Source organism: Mus pahari, chromosome 1, assembly GCF_900095145.1.
Source record: "Mus pahari chromosome 1, PAHARI_EIJ_v1.1, whole genome shotgun sequence".
In the NCBI taxonomy this organism is placed as follows: Eukaryota; Metazoa; Chordata; class Mammalia; order Rodentia; family Muridae; genus Mus; species Mus pahari.
Window position 1 is genome coordinate 170084900 of NC_034590.1, and position 21219 is coordinate 170106118.

Below are 21219 nucleotides of genomic sequence, written 5' to 3' on the forward strand. Positions count from 1 at the left end.
AAGGGTAGAACCAACTTCTAATAGTTTTTCTCTGACCTCCACATGCACATACACACTAATAAAACAAAATTTTACAAAACAAGTTTTGATTTTTTAAACTTTGTTATTAATGCCCCATTTGGTAAATTCTAACAAATAAAGCTCTAAGGAAGGTGACCTGAGAGGCTGACCACAAAACAAGTGTGTAGGAAAGGGATGGATGGGGGGACTGGAGAGATGGCTCAGAGGTTAAGAGCACTGACTGCTCTTCCAGAGATACTGAGTTCAAATCCCAGCAACCACATGGTGGCTCACAACCATGTGTAATGGGATTCAATGCTTTCTTCTGATATGTCTGAGGACAGCTACAGTGTACTCATATGCATTAAATAAATAAGTGAATCTTCCAATTAAAATTTTTTTTTACTTTTTACTTCTGCATTTGGCAATATTCATTAATATTCTTTTGAGTTGCCTTTCCTTAAAGTTACCAGGCACCCTGGGCAATCTCCTCACAGAGCAGTCGAAAGCATTACAGTCACTCCCTCTTTGGCGGTCTTGATCCTATGACTGAATGTCAGATCCCATCTATTTTATTTTTTGTGGGCTCATTAAGATCCCAAATAGAACTTTTTTTTTTTAAATTAGACTTTCTAGTTTGTATGGAATTTTGACTTTAAAATATCATATTTTTATCTCTGATGTTAGAAGGAATAAAATACCGGTTTTTATTTTTCCCCCTAGATGATTCAGTGTCCACCTGTGAGCCCATGCCAGTCAGAAGTGGTTATCAGTCTCATTTGATATCACACTCTTTAACAACCTCATATCTCAGTACACTGAGTGTTATTCTGCACTGAGGTGACCAAACAGGGATTTGTTTGCACTGCTCAGACTATTTGCAGATATTTGCATGTATGTAATAAGAACACATGTTCTTTACTGTCCATCATCTAAGTGGATGAGGAAAATGTTAGCAGAATGTTGGAGCTGAAGCTGGAGACACGAGGCACTCAGAGGAGAATCTACAATACTGAAAAATGACAAACTGTCAGGAGAGAACTTATATTACAAAGAAAGTACATAAGGTGGGAACCACTTATTAAGTGAACTGACTGAACCAACAACCCAAGCTTTCACTCAACCACCTACACCCAATTATCCTAGTAGGCTGAGAGAGCCACGTCAGCCTCACCCAATCACTGAAAGTCTGAGTCGAACAAAGATTGGCAGCTCTTGTCACCAATGAGAAAGAATCGCTTCTGCCGTCTAATAGGAACACTGCCTTTTTCTGCTTTTGAACCTGGATCACTACACCATGGCCTCTTGGATCTCAAGTCTGCCAACCTTCCGAGTAGTACTCTGCCATAGGTTCTCAGACTTTGGACTCAGACTTGAAGAACACCTAGCAGACGTCCTAGTTACTCGGCTTGCCAACTTGCCCTATAGGTCTTGGGACTTATTAGCCCTCTATAATCACAGGAGTCAAATCCCTGCGATGAATCTATAGAGTCACATGTCACCACTCAGTCAACAAGAGGCCATATATATAATGTTCTCAGAAGAGAACGTTGCCTAGTAAGTGGACAGCCATCTTAGTTTGTACAAGTATGGCATACATATAATAAAACAGTCAATCTGTTTCTTAGAAGTATCCCTATGTTCATGTTTCTCTATCTACATATACATCCTGTGGGCTCGTTCATGCTGGAAGACCCACCCCTATCCTCTACCCCTCTAACCACAAGACATGCTTGTCCAGGACCTATCCTACAGTCCTTCCATTACAACATGACCCATCCACACCTTCTTCCTCCTTCCTCTGAGGTATTTGTCCTCTAGGTCAAAGGAACTGGAGAACACTAAGAGAAGCCAGAAAGCTACCGAGTCCCTTCCCCATCCCTACCACGGTCACTCTATCCATGATCTGTATCAGGATAAAATAAATGGCTCAAGAACAAAGTCGGAAACCATGGGTGGATTTAGTACCCTTAAGAGCTCAATACATATACAAAAATATCATTGACAAGAAAGTATTTTTCACATTTCTTTCCCTGAAAAGTTATATCCCATGCTATTTAAATCTACCTTAAAAGTTATTCATATTATTCAATGAAATTTTTCTTTTAGGGGTCTTACAAAAGAGTCAGTGGTTGAGGCATATATAGTCTTGATTCTTATATTCACTTCTTAGTATAACTGTAAAGCGTTTTGTAGAGGAAATTCTATTTTGATCACACTTTAAATTCTAGGGGCTCTCGGCATTTCTAAGGCTAAAAATCAAAGGCCAACAGCAAGACTGTAATTGCTTTTTAATAGTTCTCCCTTCTCATAGAAGTGACCTTTCTTATCAGCTCAAAATTCTAGACCCGAGAGAAAGATCAGAGTGACGCATTTCCCATTTTAAATGTCACCTTTGGAATATCTCCTATGGGTTTAGCTACCCAGGAGAGAGAGAATTTAAAATACCTGAAATTCTTTCAATTGACTCTTGGACTCGATCACTTGTAAAGATTATTTAACCTCAACTACTTCAATGGCTTAAAGTAGATTATGTCATACCCAACTCTGCAAGGCAAAGTAATGAGACTCCTTTTCAAAAGCAAAGTCCCATTTCCATAGTCCTGTGGGAGGAACATGCTACACATTCTATTCAGCTGGATCAGCTAAGGTGCAAAGCAGGAATAAAGGGCTTCTCTGTGTGAAAGGATTAAACAAATCACATGAGTTAATGAAAGCTAAAACATCCAGCAGAAGTTTAAATGCCATTTGTTCAAGAATAAATTATCCAAAGGCAGCTAACTAACCTCATGAGGAGGTAGGCAGCCATCAGGTTAAGTAGCCTGACTCCTCTAATTCTGGATGCTGGTGGGTAGAATCACCAAGAAGGCAAAGTCTCTCTAGAATATAAGTCAGGCAGAGGTAATGATGAAAACCAGCCAGGCTTCAGAAAAAGAGACGTCCTGCCTGCATACAGGAGTCCTTCACCAAGATCTTAAACAATAATTTTTCTTATAGAAGGTTCTACTTTCAGAATTACTAAAGGCTTAACTATCAAGATTGGGATAAGAGATATTTAGTACTTTTAATCACTAGTTTACAGCAATTAGTAGCTCTAGGTTTTAAGTTATGACTTTTAAAAAAATGTATTCAAATTATGAAGGGGAAAGAGTAAAAGAACAGTTTGGATACCCTCAAAATTCCTTGGTCTCCCCAGTGAAGGAAATCCCACTCACATGGGTGGAATTCTAAAATTCCAAGTATCCAAGTCGAAAGATAAACATCTGCTTCTTGGAGTTTGGAACATTGACACCAAATCTAAGTCCCACGAGGAGATATGTGGGTCCAGAGGATTTCTTCGGAAGGTTATTTAAAACCCAAGGATATACAAGAAGCAGAAAAACATTGGTCTTTAGGAAATGTTCCTTTCTGCCGTCTACTGTCTCCCCAAGGATACAACCTAAGCTGGTATCAGAAAGAAGTCAGGGCTGAGGGTATAACTGAACTGTTGGAACATCTGCCTGGCATGCTTGAATATCTGGGTTTGATTCCCTGCACTGCAGAAGCTGGGGCTGGTGGCACGTGTTTTTAATCCCCATACTAGGAGGCAGATGTAAGAGAATCGGATTCAAGGTCATCCTAGGTCATCTTCAACTATGGAGTGAGTTCAAAACTAGCCTGGGATACATGAGACTGTCTCAGTAAAGAAAAGAACCAAAAGAAAATAGACTACGGTGATTAGCAGAGACAAGGACATGGAATGACATCAGTATTGGGAAGGTCATTAATCAGTATCAGGAAGGTCCTCAATGGTACTTACCGGATTGGATTCGGAGGTGGAGGGGGAAGAGGTGGAGGAGGAGGAGGCGGGGGAGGCACTGAATTCTCAGACTGGTTCACTCGCTTCTGGAGTTCATCCACTGTACAGGGAGCAAGCATTCAGAAAGAGCTGAGATAAATGACTCCACACTCTTCACTACACACTGTTCATGCAAGTAACAGAAAAACCCAACCTCTCTCAGATCTAAGATTGGGGCACACTTAGACATTTCCAGAGGAAACTGCAGACTTGTAGCTTTGTTTCATCTTGTCCTTCACTAACAGACATCACTAAAATATAAGCCTTCATCTATTAAAACAACTGCCAAAGAATGTGGCTAATTCATGGAGAGTAACAACTGAATAGGCTAAAGGAGTATAGGTAACAACAGAGATCACTCCTTGAACACCAAGAAATTATTCATGCTAGACGTTAAAAGCATGCAGATGTAACATGACAATTGTAACACATTTTAGTGATTGCATTCTTCTCCCCTATACTCAATTTCCTTAAAAACCAGCAAACAGTAGAATTTTAACTAGATCCACATTCCTAAATGCCTGTAACTTAAGGACATTTTCATTTATTCTTACAAGCCAAAATAACATAGGCATCGTTACAATAGTAACATAACATGTAACATTGTTACTATGTTAATGAACCTATGCACAGAGCTGGGCACAGCACCATTCTTGAATTCAAGAGGCTCTATGTAAGTTTTGTATCACAGGGCTGGAGGTGTAGTTCTGTTCTAGAGCTCTTGCCTAACATGCACAAAGTGCTGGGTTTAATCTCTGACACTACACCACAAAAGAAAAGATTATTACGGCCTAACAGGTGATGCACCCCTAGAGCCAGGCCAAGTAAAAGAACATAGAAGAAGGGAGCTCTGTTTTTTGCCGACTTGCCCTGCTCTCATTGGTAAGCTCCTCTATCCTGATGTTGAGACTCACAGCGCTGGTGTTAGAACATACTTCAAGTTTCTAACACAGCCTAAAGAAGCTCTGTGGGAATCTTCCCGACTCCAGCCCCAGACTACAAATGCTGAGACATCCTGCCTCCTGGACTAAACCCCTTGACTGTCCTATAGAGAAACAGCCATCATTACATTATCCGGACCACAGCCTGTGATCCCAGATGAGCAAATCTCCTAATAAGTCCCATGCACATGTTCATTCTGCTGGTCCTATTCCTTAAGAGAACCCAGACTCATACTCCCTTCCTCAAGATAGAACATTCACATGCCACCACACCCAGTAAAAAGGCATAAACTCTTTTCTTCTGTGCTCCTTTTGTTATTTATTTGATGGATATGAGTGTTTGCCTGCATCTCTCCATGTTCACCATGTGCATCCATTGCCTGCAGAGCTCAGAAGAAGGTATCAGATCTTCTAGATATCTATGAGGCAACATGTGGGTGGTATGACTTGAACCAGTGTCCTCTGCAGGAGCAACAAGTGCTCTTGACCCTGAGGTGTTGTGCTAGCCCCTTCTGTGTAGCTCCTTGTGCCCCCGATAGGCCTGGCTGCCAACAGAGCATATCCTAAATCAGTTCAAACTAGAACCTCAGATGTCTGTAACACCACTTCCATTAACTATGAAGATGGCTTTGCCTAGAGGCTGCTCTGACACTTACTAAAAAGAGTAGAAACTTTCTTAATTTTGGATCGATTTTTTTAAAGAAAATTGTAATCACTTTTTATTGTGAGAATTTAAAAATCACTGAATATTTCAAAAAGGGGGAAATAAAAATGCTTACAAGGTTCTTCTACATGGATTTCAAAATTCTATTATAAAATTAATGGAAAATATGTGAAGTGAATATTGAGGCTATTATAAAGAGAAATGTACCCATCACAAATTACCCACCATCTCGCAGAGACTTATAACTGTGTAGTAATCCAACTCATACATTTTTCTGAGCTTTCCATCACTGAATGAATAAATCCCTTGATTTCAGAATCCCTGGTGTTTTTAAAAGTTTTTCCATTTAATATATATATTGTTGCCTATTTCATTGTTAGGTGTGGCATAGAAAGTAATATTTCATATGTATAATTAAACCCCAAAGATGAAGGGGACACAAATACCAAAAATGAAGGTATTACTTTTAAAAAGAAAGAGAGGAGGGTTTAATTCTTTTGGGGAAAGCACTGTGAAATGAACAGAGCAAAATACGTGCTTAATAAGCCTCCCTTTCTAAAGGCTCATTGATCCTGACAGTTTGGGTCTTCCATGCCAATGGCAACACTGGGCCTTGGTTCCTGCAAGAAGCTCATGGGGGTTCTACACAAGAGAGAGGGAGGGGGGAGGATGTTGCAGAATTTGTGACTCAATTGGTTAAATGGGATATTCTGTTGAACTGTGATAGTGAGAAATGAAGATGTTTCAAAAGCAAGTTGGTGGGTGGGGGAGACTGTTGAGTCCATGTGACACTCCCTGTGCAAGCAAGCCTGAGGACTTGCACTCAACAGAGTCCATGAAAAGAGCTGGGGTATGTTGGTATATGCTTGCAATCTTAGTGCTATGAAAGTGGAAACGGAAAGATCCCATGGAGCTCCCTGGTCAGCAAGCTGAGCTGGAGGTATCTCACCTTAAACAATAAAATGACAACAACAAAAAAGGAAAAACAAACAAACAAAACCAAGATCTGGACCTGGAGAGGAAGCTCGGCAATTAAAAGCACTTGCTGTTCTTACAGAGGACCCAGGTTCGGTTCCTAACACACACGCATGGTGACTCAGAACTGGCACTAATTCCAGTTCAGGGGATGTTCTGGCTTCCACAGGCCAGGCATCAGACACACATGGTAGACATACACTCATACACATAAAATAAAAATGAGTATTTTAAAAAGAAACCAAGGTGGACAGTTCCTGACACTGAGCTCTAGTGTCCACATGCAGATGCGTGCACCCATATACAATAACCCAAACAAACAAACAAATTAGGGTTATTTTTCCCTACAGCCTTCAGAACTAACTGCAGTTCTCGGCCATGAGCGATGGACACAAGAGCCGACGCTGGGCTGTCACCTGAATGCTTCAGGTTCCGGGCCTTCTCCTCCGAGCTCTGGTATTTCTGTTCTAGTTCCCTCTTGTCGTCTTCCAGAAGCTCCAGCTGTTGTCTGAGGTTATGGATCTCTTTGTGAAGTGCTTCATTCTCCAGTCTCTCCTCCAGCTCTTTGACCTGTAAGTTTTACACAGCTTGAATAGGTATGCTATGTTTCCCCTTGTCAATGGAAAGAGGGAGGAGGATGGATATTTTCATTTGAAAAAATATATATATATAAAATTCTAATCCACCTTAAAGTCGCACAGATTCTGGGTCTAGATAACCCTGGTACTTGTAAATCAGTCTCTCACTTCTGATTATTTTTCCTGAACAAACTAAAATGACATTTTAAAAAACATGAATGACAAAGTAAAATATATCTAAAACTTTTAAAAAATAGATGTGTTATTTTTATATTCTTTTCCAGCAAAAAAATTTTGATAGCATTTTAAAAAGATCCTTGGGACTCATGGAGGACAGACAGGGAAGAAGGAAGAGGCCTTTGGTCAGTAAGGGCATTTTTTTTTTTTTTTTTTTTTTTTTTTTTTTTTTTTCGAGACAGGGTTTCTCTCTGTATAGCCCTGGCTGTCCTGGAACTCACTTTGTAGACCAGGCTAGCCTCAAACTCAGAAATTCGCCTGCCTCTGCCTCCCAAGTGCTGGGATTAAAGGCACACGCCACCACGCCCAGTGTAAGGGCACTTTTTAAAAGGATTGTTTTTATGTATTTGCCTGCAGTTATGTGCATGCATCATTTGCATGCAGTTTCCGTGGAAGCCAGAAGAAGGCATCAGATTCTTTGGAACTGGAGTTACAGGCTGTTGTAAGCTGTCATGTGGGTGCTGGGAACCGAACCTAGGTCCTCTGGGAGACCAGCAAATGCTCTTACCTGCTGAGGCATCTCTCCAGGCCCAACATTTGTGACTCGGTGTTCAAGCGCTGGCTTAGTATAACCAAGGCCCTGGATTCAATCCCTAGCACAAAAACTAGCCCACCACCAACAGCAGTGAGCCCCAGACAAAAGCAAAAGCTCCTCACTAAAACTTTTGAGAGCCTAAGAGTAACCTAAATGCCCACCAACATCACCATTTCACAGACGATGAGAAACTGTACAGCAATAGAAAACCACACAGTTCAATACACACTTAGGTGAGAAGATATATCACCAGCTAGAAATGGTTAAAGAAGGACATGCATCCCATAACTCCACGGATACAAACCATATACATGTCATAAGACTATGTATTTACATAAAGCTTAGAGCTGCCCCAGAAGTAGTATATATCTTAGAGTCTCAGGTAATCTTAATTTTCTTTTACTGTTTTTACATTTCAAAGAAAGTTTGCTTACTATAAGGAATGGATATTATTTGTATAAATACAAATGCAAATATTTAAACAAATGCTGAATCTGTGTGGGAATTTATGTGCAGGTGGGTGATATTTTACAGTGGAGAGTATGCCGAAGAAATGATTAGGACAGTGTAATGGCTTGTATTTGCTTGGTCCAGGGAAAGGCACTATTAGGAGGTATGGCCTTGTTTGAGTAGGTGTGGAGTTGTTGGAGTGGGTGTGGCCTTGTTGGAGAAGGTGTGTCACTGCGGGTGGGCTTAAGACCCTCACCCTAGATGCCTGGAAGTCAGTCTTCCACTAGCAGCCTTCAGATGAAGATGTAGAACTCTCAGTTCTACCTGCACCATGCCTGCCTTGGAGGCTACCATGCTCCTACCTTGATGATAATAGACTGAACCTCTGAACCTGTAAGCCAGCCCCAAATATATGTTGTCCTTTATAATACTTGTCTTGGTCATGGTGTCTGTTCACAGAAGTAAAACCCTAAGACAGACAGAATAAGAACTGGCAATGGCTATAGCTCCACCCACAATGACCTCTGCTCCTTTGCCAGGCAAGAACATAGAAAAGAACTCATTCCTAGAATCCAGCTCAATTTAGTGAGCTCTGAGCATGTATTATCTACTAGCCAAGTTAACAATAAATGTAATCTGTTTTCTTAGGACCAAAAGTTAGATTTTAACATAAGCTAAACACACATGCACACACATGCATATACATGTACACATGCACATGTGTGCACATGCATGTACACATGTACACATACTCATACACTCCTTCTTTCTGGAAAGGTGATTCCTACATGTGGAAGCAGAAAAGGAATTCTTCATCTTTGGCCTTGGGGAGCAGAGGCTTTCTGGAAATCTTCCAACACTTCCCACTGAGAAAGCAGAAAGTCCAGCCTGACCTCACTGCTAGATGTAACAAAACTGGAGATGTGTCGGGATCTTTGCTCTGATGTGAGGACCTATAAATATTGACGTCATCATTCTGAGGTGGCTCCTGTGAGTCTCTCTTCCACCGCTTCCCTTTCCTCTCCCCTATCATAAGGGCATGGAGGGATCTGAGCTGTGTTAACTGGAAACTGAATAAAGAGCGAAGAAGCTCTACAGATATCTATGCAGGTCTGCACAGTTAGAAACTGTAACTAAGAAAGCTGACAGGTTATCCTTTCCTTCCTTCTCAGAATAAGGCCCAATGCCCCCCTAAACAAGCTCTGTGAGACCAATACATTCTCCTAAGTATATTCAATCATCTCTGCAAACCATACCATTTTCAAAGAGACTTTGAGGCTACAATCCTTGTTTTTGCTTTTTCAAACTCATTTTAAAGACTCCATGTCAGTAGGCTATAAACTTTAGCTGAGCAGTACATGAAATTTACTTGGTAGCTATTGTTTTCTCAAAGATGTTTAGGACTTAGAAAGCAAGGCAAAATATGAACCTCTAGAAGACCACAGTGATACCTCTTGTTTTAATGTGTGATTGAGCAGACTGCATATGTGTGTGTGTGTGTGTGTGTGTGTGTGTGTGTGTGGGGTGTGTGTGTGTGTGTGTGTGTGTGTGTGTGTGTGTGTGGTGTGTGTGTGTGTGTGTGTGTGTGTGTGTGTGTGTAGTATGGTATGGGTATGTGTGGCATCTGCATGCATGTGGGGGGTATGCCCATGTGTACATGTGCATACATGTATGGTGTGTACACATATGTGCATACATGCATGTGTATGTACATGTGTATGTGGCATATGTAGTGAGGTGTGGTTATGTGTGATGTACGCATGCATGTGGGTTGTGTGCCTGTGTGTACATGTGTGTGCATGTATGTTGTGTACACATGTGTGTATGCATGCCTGTGTACATATGTGTTTATGTGGTATGTGTAGTGTGGTGTGGGTATGTATGGCATGGATATGTGTAGTATGTGCATACATGTGTGTGTCTATGTGTACATGTGTGTGCGTGTATGTTGCATACACAAGTGTATATGCATGTATGTGTATGTACACGTATGTGTGTGTGTGTGTGTCTACAGCTGCAGAATAAAATCAGTTACCTTTTTCTGATGCTGGATCCTCTCTTCTTCAAGCTGCTGGATAAGTTTTGAGTTTTCATCTAAAGCTTTCAAAAGCTGCTGGTCAGGAAGGGAGCTCTGCAGCAGAAGGTGGCTTTGTCTCTTCAGCTTGTTTTGTTCAATGAACATCTGTGAAAGTCAATTATAAAAATGTATACACCAAATGCGGCTCCCGGTGCAGCTTGAATGGCAGTGGGTGGGGCTCTTGAGGACACTGAAGGAAATGCCTGAGGTAGGAGCTCCTGAGCAGCCATGATGCAGTCCCCGGCTTCCCATGAACTTCAAGACCAAAGTAATTACCCCAAGCAAGGTGTGGATACAGCAATCCAGTTCTACACCTTGATTTTAAATGCTCTCCTACTGGCTTAAAATACATCAATACTACAAATGACATGACTGTGCCAGCAAAGCCCAAGGGTTCTCTTTATGGTTTACTTTCAGCCGACTTCTCTACTATGACTAGGAAACCTTCACTAACCACTGTGCAACATAGCAGACATCACCCTTTATCCGTTAACACTGCTAATACATGGTAATAAGTACCATGACCATCACATTGTCCTGATAAAAAAGCCAAGACTCAGAGAGAACAAGGATCCCCAAGGATGCTCAAGTTACAAGATCAGGGCTTAGGCTCATTTGCAAGCCTCTTGACAACCCGACTCACCCCCTCTGCTCTTTATTAGACTGTTTTAGACCAGTTAGGTCCCCCCAATGATGAAAGAGTTCACAAGAGGAGTTCCGAGAAGAGGAGACAATATTAACATCTATTGAATGTTTTATTGAGTTGCTTATGAACGGGACTCGGCTAATTCTCTCATGCTGACAAAATTGGCGGCAGCATTATTTTCTATTTGTCTGTTATTTATTTTCTCCACCGTCACACCAAGTGGGATGGTGGACAATTCAAAGCATGATCTATTTCACAGACCAGAAGTCTCAGACCAACAAAGAGTTACACTGTCAGGATCTTACTGGCATCTTATATTGACACTGTAGCTTAACTGTATGTAAGGTGTGCACAGTAAGATGGCTCACCATAGAGCACACACGCAACCTCATCTGCTGTATAACATGAATGTCAGCAAATGTAACTCAGGACCAAATAAAATCTCTACAAACCTCTGTGTGAAAAGACTAGAACTATAGAGATTTACACAGTCTGCAAGCTTAGTCCTGGTCGATCAAACTCACCACAAATTGTATAATACAAACACATTCAGGTTTTCTTTCCAATGTCTTCCCAGAAGGAGAAAAAAAAAATGGCTAGAAGGGGGTTAAGGTTGGTGGCCAGTCAGTCCAGCCAATCAGTGAATTCCAGGTTCAATGAGAGACCCTGTCTCCAAAACCAAGGTGGAGACACACCCAGTGTTGACCTCTGGCCTTGAAACATATATAAGCTGCACACAGATGTGCCCCCGCCTCTGAACACACACAACGACTGGGCTTTCATTCTTTTTCTGTACAGAGGCTATGAAAAGCCTAGGAAGCAACTACAGCGCTGTGCAAAATTAAGATACGCACCAGCTCAAAACAGGTAGAACACACAGTTTTTAAAGATCTATTTTTACTACTTATGTGTGCAAGTGTGTCTCTGCGTGTGCATGTATATATATGTCTATGAGGGTATCTGCACAGGGCAAAAAAGGGTAACATATTTCCTTGGGGCTAAAGTCACACTGGTTGTTTTGAGACACCTGATGTGGGTTCTGGGAATTGAACTCAAGTCCTCTGGAAGAGTAGAAAGTGCTCTTAACTGCTTAGCCATTTCTCCAGCCTTGTGAAACACAATTCTGCACAGTACATGGAATCCACACTCCTTCAGCATCACCTCCTCTTTGGAAGAGTTAAGCACAGAGACAGCCACATGGGCATAAGCCAAGGCATTCTGCATGGGAGACTCAGACTTTAACCAACAGGGTAACTATTAAAGATTGACACTGTTTCTTGAATATTTGAGCAGGGTCTAGTTGAAATGAATTATTTTAGTTACATTATTACAATTTTGATATATTTTCCCCCTCTATTAAAATGTAACTAGCCAGGCTCCCTCACCTGCATCTCGGCATCTCCTTACCTCAGGAATCACACAAAGGGTGGCTGAAGCAAAGCTCCAGGTTCCTTTCTGCTGCACTTGCTCTGGCAAAGCAGCTACAGCACAGAGTCGGGAGATCAAGCGGGGACACCCACTCCCTGTCACTATGAGTTGCGCTGTGGCACTGCACCATTCTTACTCCATGACTCTCCAGGATTTGCTTTTCTTGAGAGAGGAACATTCTAGAAAACTTGCTTAACACCGCATGAGGACAAAGTACATTGACTATGGCATTTTGAGCACAAACAAGTAAGAATACATCCTCCTAGTGTGAATTTCTTCCTCAAACCCCCCTTAGCGTGTCCCAACCAGCAGTAACCTAGTTGGCACAGTGCTTGCCTAACATATGCACAGTTCTGGATTCAACCCCTGGTATCACCAAAGCTGGGAACAATGGCACATGTCTGTAATCCTAATACTCAGAGAAAGAGACAGGTGAGTCAGAAGGGTTTCAAGGTTATCTTCAGCTACCTATCAAGTCTGATAACAGCCAGGGCAACATGGGACTATCTCAAGAGAGAAAACAAAACCAAAAGCTATCTTCCCTAAACTAAAGTGCTAAAGTTCAAGCTAAGTGAGCCCTCAACTAGAACGTTCCATCACCAAACACTAATGAGTCTGGTTTTGCTGTGGCAAGAACACCTCAATTAGAGTCAGAGTGGTCTCTTACCAGAGGAAGAACACCACAGGTCTCAGAATTTCTAAGAAACCTCACATCTTTTTGAAAGATAAGAGTAAGAAGAACAACAACAAAACAAAACAAAAAACTTATGCTAATACAGAATTCACAGCAATATTCCAACTTTGTCCAGATTACCCAGGAAGGAAACTGAGTGGAAAACAACAACAACAACAACAACAAACCCCACATTGAAAAGTATAAGAAAGTTGCATTAAAACAAATGGTTCAGTGGGTGAAAGTGCTGGCTGGCTGCAAGAGCCTGAAGACATGATGTCAAGCTTTAGAGCCCATGTGGGAGGAGGGAAAGGAAATACACAACACATATAATCACATACACATACCACAGAGAGCACAAACAACACACAATCACATACACATACCATAGAGAACACACACAACACACATGATCACATAAATACACCATAGAGAACACACACAACACATAATCATATACACACACTATAGAGAACACAGACAACACAGTCACATATACATACTACACACACAATCACATACACATACCATAGAGTACACACAACACACAATCACAGATACACACCATAGAGAGCATACAAAACATACACAATCACATATACATACCACACAAATAATCACATACACTCCACAGAGAACCCACACAACATAGTCACATATACATACCACACACAATCACATATACACACCATAGAGAAAATACACAACATACACAATCACATATACATACCACACAAATAATNACATAACCATATCATAGAGAATACACACAACACAGTCACATATACATACCACACACACAATCACATACAAACACCATAGAGAGCACACACAACACAATTACATACACACATAATGGAGAATACACACAATCACATATACATACCACACATACATTCACATACCCACACCATAAAGAACACCCACAACACACATAATCACATACCATAGAAAAAACACAAAAAACACACAATCACATGCACATACCACAAATAAGTAAGTTTTTCTAAAAAAATGTAATATGTAGATGGGAAATTTAAGAACACAGCTCTGGACACAACTGACTCCTCTTATTAAGAAGGAACAGGCTTTGGTTTCATTTTAAATAAATGAATACAAAAAGAAGGAAGTTCTCAGTTTCTGTTTTACGTGTTTAGACTGGCTGTGTGTTTTTTAAATAAGCACATTTATTCCTGTTGCAATTAAATTCATAAAACAAGTAAACCCTGATGTTTAATTCTAAAACTGTGGTCAGTAAGCATCTCATCTTCAACATCCAACTGACTCTGGTACCAATCCGGTGCTGGGCACAACATGCAACAGTAAGCCAGCCTCCTGTGAAACAAGTCTCATGCCCTTAGCAGTAGTCATGTGTCAAAGCCTGAGATTTCCTTCTCAGCAATAGAGGTTTAAGTCTCAGGATGGAGTTTAAATCTGGATGTCGAGCACTGCTGCACACACTCATGCTGCCAGTCACAGAGGACTTCCAGGCCACCTTCCCCTCCTCATGCTGGTTCAGCACGGTGCCTGCACTGTCCCTGCATCTCAAGGGCTCCCCCCTGGACAGCTGACCCTGTGGAAATCCTTCACTTGCCTGCTTCCCTCCTCCTCCTCCTGTCTTCTCTGGCACTGTGGAGCCCTCCCAGTTCTCTTCTGAGCTGCTCTGTACTTTGCATTCTGACATCATTATGCAAACAACACGCAAGAAATGGAAATGGCTTTGGTAAGACCCTGCGGATCGGGTCGCCCTCAATCACCCTAAGGTTTCCTCCTCTTTCCTACCTGCCCTTTCCATAGTCAATTTACCGTTTATAACCACACAGATCTTGTTCCAGAGGGATTGGACACATTTCAATTCTTTTTCCTGTCTTACAAGTCAACAGAGAACAATACCCATCTGCCTTCCCTCAAACTCTCCGAATAAAATTAATCACAATTATTTCAAATCAGAGAAGCCTAGATTAGACCTTCTGTGGAGGTCAATGTTAGCTTAGCTATGCTTAGGCACAAGAACACAAAACAAAAAAAATATAATATAATATAATAAATATAATATAATAAATATAATAACAAAACAGAAACACAACCCAACTTTCAAATGTCATTCTTGCAACATGTTGTCTTTGTTCTCCCCCTTGGAAACCTCTTCCTGGACCACTTTCAGTTCCTCAGCTGCCTCCCTCAACACAAGGTTCTTTACACTCGGGCTCAAAATTACAATAGAGACAGAGCTCTTGCTCAGTGAAGCTTGACGCTTGAGTTGGGCTACCTGGTGACAGGTCATTCCCCTGGAAACCAGCTCCAGAGCCATGGAATATCCAATACTCGAATGTCAACAGGGTCAGGTGGAACCAGAGACGTTCAAAGCTCGTCTCTAGTCTGAGAGGTAAATCATCGCACTGACGAGTGGCTGAGGTAATGGGTGTTCAACATGGCAACATTCCATTAGCGATGAAAGAATCAACTCACAGAATGAGAGCCCTGGACGATGGCCAGGAGAGAAAGGCAGATACTATGACACCATCATCTAAGATGACACAGTCACACAGCCCAGATTCTCAAGGCTATCTGTTAGGCTTTCTGCACTCAAGCTGGCCAGTCACCACCACATGTTATAGTAGGTCTCTCCAGGAAAAGCCTTTTTCTCGTGTAGCATTATATTGCCTACAAAGTACTCTTAAAAGTTACTCCATTTTGGCTGGAAGTATAGCTCAATTTATAAAGCATTTGCTGTGCAAGTAAGAAGAATTAAGTTCAATTCCCCAGAACCCCTGCAAAAATTGGGAGCACAGTGGCAAATGCTCAATAATCTCAGAGCTGGAAAAGCAGACAAGTGGATTCCAGGGACTCATCGGTCAGCTAGCCTACCATATGACCAATCCCTGTGTTAGTCAGAGACACTGTGGAAAGTGACTGAGGAAGACCCCTGATATTGGTCACACGCACATACATGTTCCACTGCATTCTAAAATCTCCCTGATTCCATCTGCAAGGGGCTCTATTTTACAGACAATGGAAGTGAAGCTTTAAGAGGACAGGGATGGCTTGGAGGTTGTGTACAGTGACAGATCTAGCACATCTCTACCCATGTCTTCTTCCCCATGAATGCCAGTAGACTTAGAGTCATGACATAGCACCTGGCCAGGATGCTTCGTTTAAAACCTCCAAGTTCTATTCAAACATTTTCTAAAATCTTCCGTCGACACCTAACGGCTGTGTATGTTTACGGGGTACACCAGGGAAAATCTGATGTACCTGTATAAGCTGTGATACTTAGATATAAGTCCCCGCATTGCCATCTCCCAAAACATTTGTCCTTGGTGGTGGAAGCCTCACATGGCTCTCTTGTAGGTCCCTACAAACTATATAACTACTGTAAATGAGTCAGTCATAAATGAGTCAACCTACCATGCTAGGAACACTGGAGTCTATTGCCCTTCATATCATTCAGCTTTGTTTTGCCCATGGGTGTTCTGCGAAGTTCCCCGTTCTCTACAGCATACCTACCTCTTGAGCAAAAGACTCTGCTTTCTTGCGAAGGTCCTTCTCCAGTTCCAGGTTCACTTGTAGCTCCTCATACTCTTCAACGGCCAACATGGACACTTAAGCAGACAGAAGAAAAAAAAAGAACAGAGACAATGAGCTGTGCAAAATCATCAGCGGCATGTGTAGAAAGGATTCTGCGTAAGGCATGCGGGGGCTGTCATCTGATCTTGGCTGGTGCGGAGTGGTGAGCTTTAGGAAGGGTAGCTTAGCAATATGAATGGAAAATGTAAAACCAGTCACACCCCTAGACTCAACCACGTACATCCTGAAAAGAGCGAATCAGGAGACCATACAGAGATATGGTTCCAAGCATGTTCTTTGTACCACTGGGGAAACACCAACAGATTTGTAAAACACAGCACAAGAAACACTCTGCCATCAAATCGTATTATGAGAGGAAATATAAAAAATAATATGTTATGTTTTCAAATAAATGTACTGTTACATCAGTACAAAATGAATACATTTCTAGTTTGTTTTTTTGTTTTATATTTTATGTATATAAATATGCTGCTTACATGTTTGTCTGTGTGCCACATGTATGCCGGCTGTTCACTAATGTCAGAAAGTGTCAGATCCCCTGGAACTAGAGTTATAAGTAATTCTGAGCCATCATGAGGGTGCTGGGAACTGAACCTAGATCCTCTGCATGGGGCAAAAGCATTTTTAGCCACAGATCCATCTATCCAGCCCCAGACAAAAACATAAAGCCACAGACAAAAGCAAAACAAAACAAAACATATTACAGGCATTTCACGGGCAGGTCAACGGATATGTGCAAGATGTGGTCAGGGCTACTTAGTGAGACCCTGCCCCCACCAAAATGAATTACTGTAGGAAAGGTCCAGTCAAAGAAAAGCACCATGTAATCGTTGCTGCTTTTGACATTCCATGGCCTACTTTGTTAAATAATGATGCGGATAGGATGCAGGGAGCCGTGACGCCATTAGGAACCCAGCTCAATGCAAGCAGACAGCCACCGAAGAGCCTCGCTCTGAGCTGAGTCGTATCAATAAACTCCCCGCCAAGACACTCTTAATGGCTGCTTTCACACTCTGTTCCACTGGGGCACTTCAATCCTAACTGACTAAGGACGGGTTTGCTGTGTAATGACATAGAATTTCAAACTCTGTTCTTCGTAAACGACTGCTTCCGCAGACAGAAGCAGAACAGTCTAACTCAAGTAAAGTAACGTAAGTGGTGGTTTGTGCTGCGAATTACAGGTCCCTGAGGACTAAATGACTTTCAAACCTATTTAAAAAAAGAAATTCCACTAACAGAACAATGAAGACCGCCAGTCTCTGATGCCCCAGGGAGGACGATAGGCTCTCTCTTTCTCTATCCAGAACACTATAATAAAAAGTGAATTTTCCCATGTCTAGGTTCCTTTGACCTGGATTCTGAAAGGAACTCTCCTGGTCCTGGTGGCAAGTTCATGTATCCCCACTTCTTTCTAGACAGCAGTTTCCTGAAGACAAGACCCATGTGGTGAACTCATAGTCTGCACAGTGCACAGAGAATGCAGTTTGCACAGGCTGGAGTGGGACCTGAAGAACACCTACCATCTTATCCTTCTCTCTGGCTTAGCTTCCAGTCCCTTTCTTCAAAACCTCCAGCCAATGAGCAACACAAAGGACAGGAAGCACTGCAGAGATAGCCTCAAAAGCCCTGTTTGTGTCCTGTCTTCTAAACTAGGACACTGGCTGGCTTGGGGACAGGTCAAAGGGAGCACAAGAAACGTATTAATCCTCCGGTGTGGTTTAGATGTGGTGTGGCCTCCAAAGATGCATAAGCTGCAAGTCTGGTCCTCAGCAGGATCTTAAGAGAAGAGCTTACTGCCAGGCAGACCAGGCCCTCTCTTGCCATGGGATCTCTCCCTGGAATCCCACACTCACGCTATGATACGATGCCACCACTGTGGTGGGACCTCTTCAAGGAGACCCTCCCAGAGCCAAGCAGATGTGGGGTTGTGCTCCTAGATGACATCTGAAGCTGGAAAGCTATATTCCTTTTAAAGTGCCCAGCCTTAGGTAGTTTATGATAGCAACAAAAAATAGACTGATACAGTCCTCCACACACACACCCTTCAAAGACTTTTGTAGAGACTTCAGTATTACTCCCTGAGCTAAACTGCAACATTATAACCAGCCCCTATGAGGCTCATGCCCTGTTAAACAGTAAGAATGAGATGCTGACCAAACAACATGGCATCTTCTTTTGAAGTATTGGTTGGAAGCATCTCCTACATCCTCTAGATATGTTTTTATGTAACTTGTCCAACCGGTTATAAATTCCTTGCTGTGTTGGCCACTAGAGGTTCAGAGTTATATTTCAGACACAAAGAAGAATTATGCAAGATACCAGAGCAAAGGGACCCTTGGCATGCTAATCTTTTTAAAAACAGTGGCTCAATATGTATCCCTTGTTGGCCTTGATGTCACTATGGTATGTAGACAAAACTGTCTTCCAAACTCACAGGGACCCCACAGAGATCCACTCATCTCTGCCTCCACCTTGCTGGGATTTTTAGTGCATGCCACCACACCTGGCTGGTACACCAGTCTTGATGCTCATTTTTTCACTGGCCCACTGTTTGCATTCTCTTCATTTAAAATATTATCATATTTTTTAAACTTTCTGAAACTCTCCTAGATTATGATTTACTAACAAGCTCATCAATCATGTACATGCTAAAGGGAGCAAAAATTATTATGGTCCCACAATACACAGAGAACAGAAGACGTCTATATGTTTGAGGTTTCAAAATGAGTTAGTTAGTTCCAAATCTCCTAAGGGAAATAGCTTTTATTGAATTTTTAATGCAATGTGTGTGCGGTATGTGTACTTGAAATGTGTGTATTGTGCATGCACTTGTGTGTGTGTGTATATGTATGGAAACCTGAGGTCAACTTTGGGGGGTATCCTATTTCTGTCTATCATCTATCTATTCTATCTATATCTATTCATCATCTCTATCTACCATCTACCTTTATCTATCTCTATCATCTATATCTATCTATCATTATTTAGTCTATCTATATCCATTTATCATCTTTATTTATCCTCTCCCCCCCTCCTTCTCTCTCTCCCTATCATCTATCTATATCTATCTGTCTGTCTGTCTGTTTTGAGGCAGGGTCTCTCACTGGGTCTGAACCTGTTTAGCTAGGTTGGTTGGACAATAAGCTTCAGAGATCCTTCTGTCTCTTCCTTCCCCAGTACTACAATTACAGGAATAATATGATACATTTTTTTAGAGTGTATTTGATAGGGTCTTACTATGTAGACCAGACAAAATTGAAATTCACTATGTAGACCAGGCTGGTCTCACACTCACAAGAGATATGCCTCCCAAGTGCTGGGATCAAAGGTGTGTGCCTACCATGCTTGGGTGGAAATCCCTTTTAAATTTCCTCAGTGGTGAAATAATAGAAATGAGATAGAGTCACTGCTGAGAAAAACAAACCTTGGAAAGAGATAAACTCTGGGAGCATGCATAAAGCAGCACTGGACACATGTAAGCCAAACGTCCTGGAGAAAGCGGAGGATGCAGACTTACCTCTGTTGCATTTTTCTAAGACTTTCCTCTGCTCAAGAACTTCTGAATTTAAAACAGCTTTTTCTTGCTTAACTTTATTGACCTACGAATGTAAAATGTGAAGGAGAAAAATTGTAAGTGAGACACGAGGCAACATGGGACCCTTAAATGGCTGCTTGGCTTTCAACATGAAGTTGCAGTGTAAAGAGTACCCAGTGGCTCCTGCACTGAGAGCCTGAAAGCTCTTCTGTGAAACTCTGAGGTAACCTGGGACTTCAGGGCACACTATACCATAGCTCATTTACATAACTAAGTTGGCACTGGGTTCTCCCTACAATGGCTAGTGTTCTAGCCATTCAGTGTCACCACTCATATTTTTAATGCAAAACATCCGAGTTGTGATCACTCACAAAATACACCTATCACTTAACAGGACAGCAAGTACTCAACTTTAGGCTCCAGTTTGAACTTTGATTTTATGTTTTAAAAGATGCATATATTGATTTCGTTTAAAGATAACTTTAAATTTTGATGACTTTCAGCTTAATAAAGTGCACCTGTGATATTCTCTCCAAAACTTAAATTTCTGTGTTGCCAACAGTTCTGGGGCTAATTGTATTTGATATTAATTCTGTCCTCCTGTGAGGGGTTGTGAACAAGGAATGAGTCAGCACTCAGGTGATTTCCTGCAAACGTTCTTCCCACCTTCATTTATAAATAAAGGCTAGAGCCGGTGATTGGGCGGGGAAAGAGGAGAAGGTAGAGGTGAAGATTTTGGAAGAGAAAGGGAGAGAGATTGACGGAGGTGGAAGGAAAGCAGAGCACATGGCCTGGAGAAACAGTAAGTTATAAGGGGTCTCGTAGATTGGGAAAGATGGTAGTGTAGCGGTAGATCTGCCCAATGTAGGCGCACAGCTTGTATTCATATTAATTGAGCTGTGTTTTCATTGACTGGGCTTATTTGGGTTGGAGATTTACCACAACATTTCTGAAATAACTTTTTTTTTAAACACCAACCAGTAGAAAAGAATCCTACACAGCAGTTTTTTTAAAAACGCAAAGCTACCCACATAAAGGTGGGTAAATCTCAAAT

The 21219-nt window shown here is 41.7% G+C and overlaps 1 protein-coding gene across 2 annotated transcripts in view; it reads right to left on the minus strand.

Moving 5' to 3' along the window:
* Positions 1-21219, minus strand: part of Shtn1 (shootin 1) — a 100067-nt gene that overhangs the window by 35893 nt on the left and 42955 nt on the right. For both annotated transcript variants that reach the window (XM_021197493.1, XM_021197502.1), the window contains exons 7-11: positions 20148-20229; positions 16550-16644; positions 10254-10400; positions 6835-6988; positions 3800-3899 (exon numbers count right to left, since the gene is read on the minus strand). In XM_021197493.1, coding sequence (XP_021053152.1) covers positions 3800-3899; positions 6835-6988; positions 10254-10400; positions 16550-16644; positions 20148-20229 — 578 coding nt within the window. The remainder of the gene's footprint in view (positions 1-3799; positions 3900-6834; positions 6989-10253; positions 10401-16549; positions 16645-20147; positions 20230-21219) is intronic.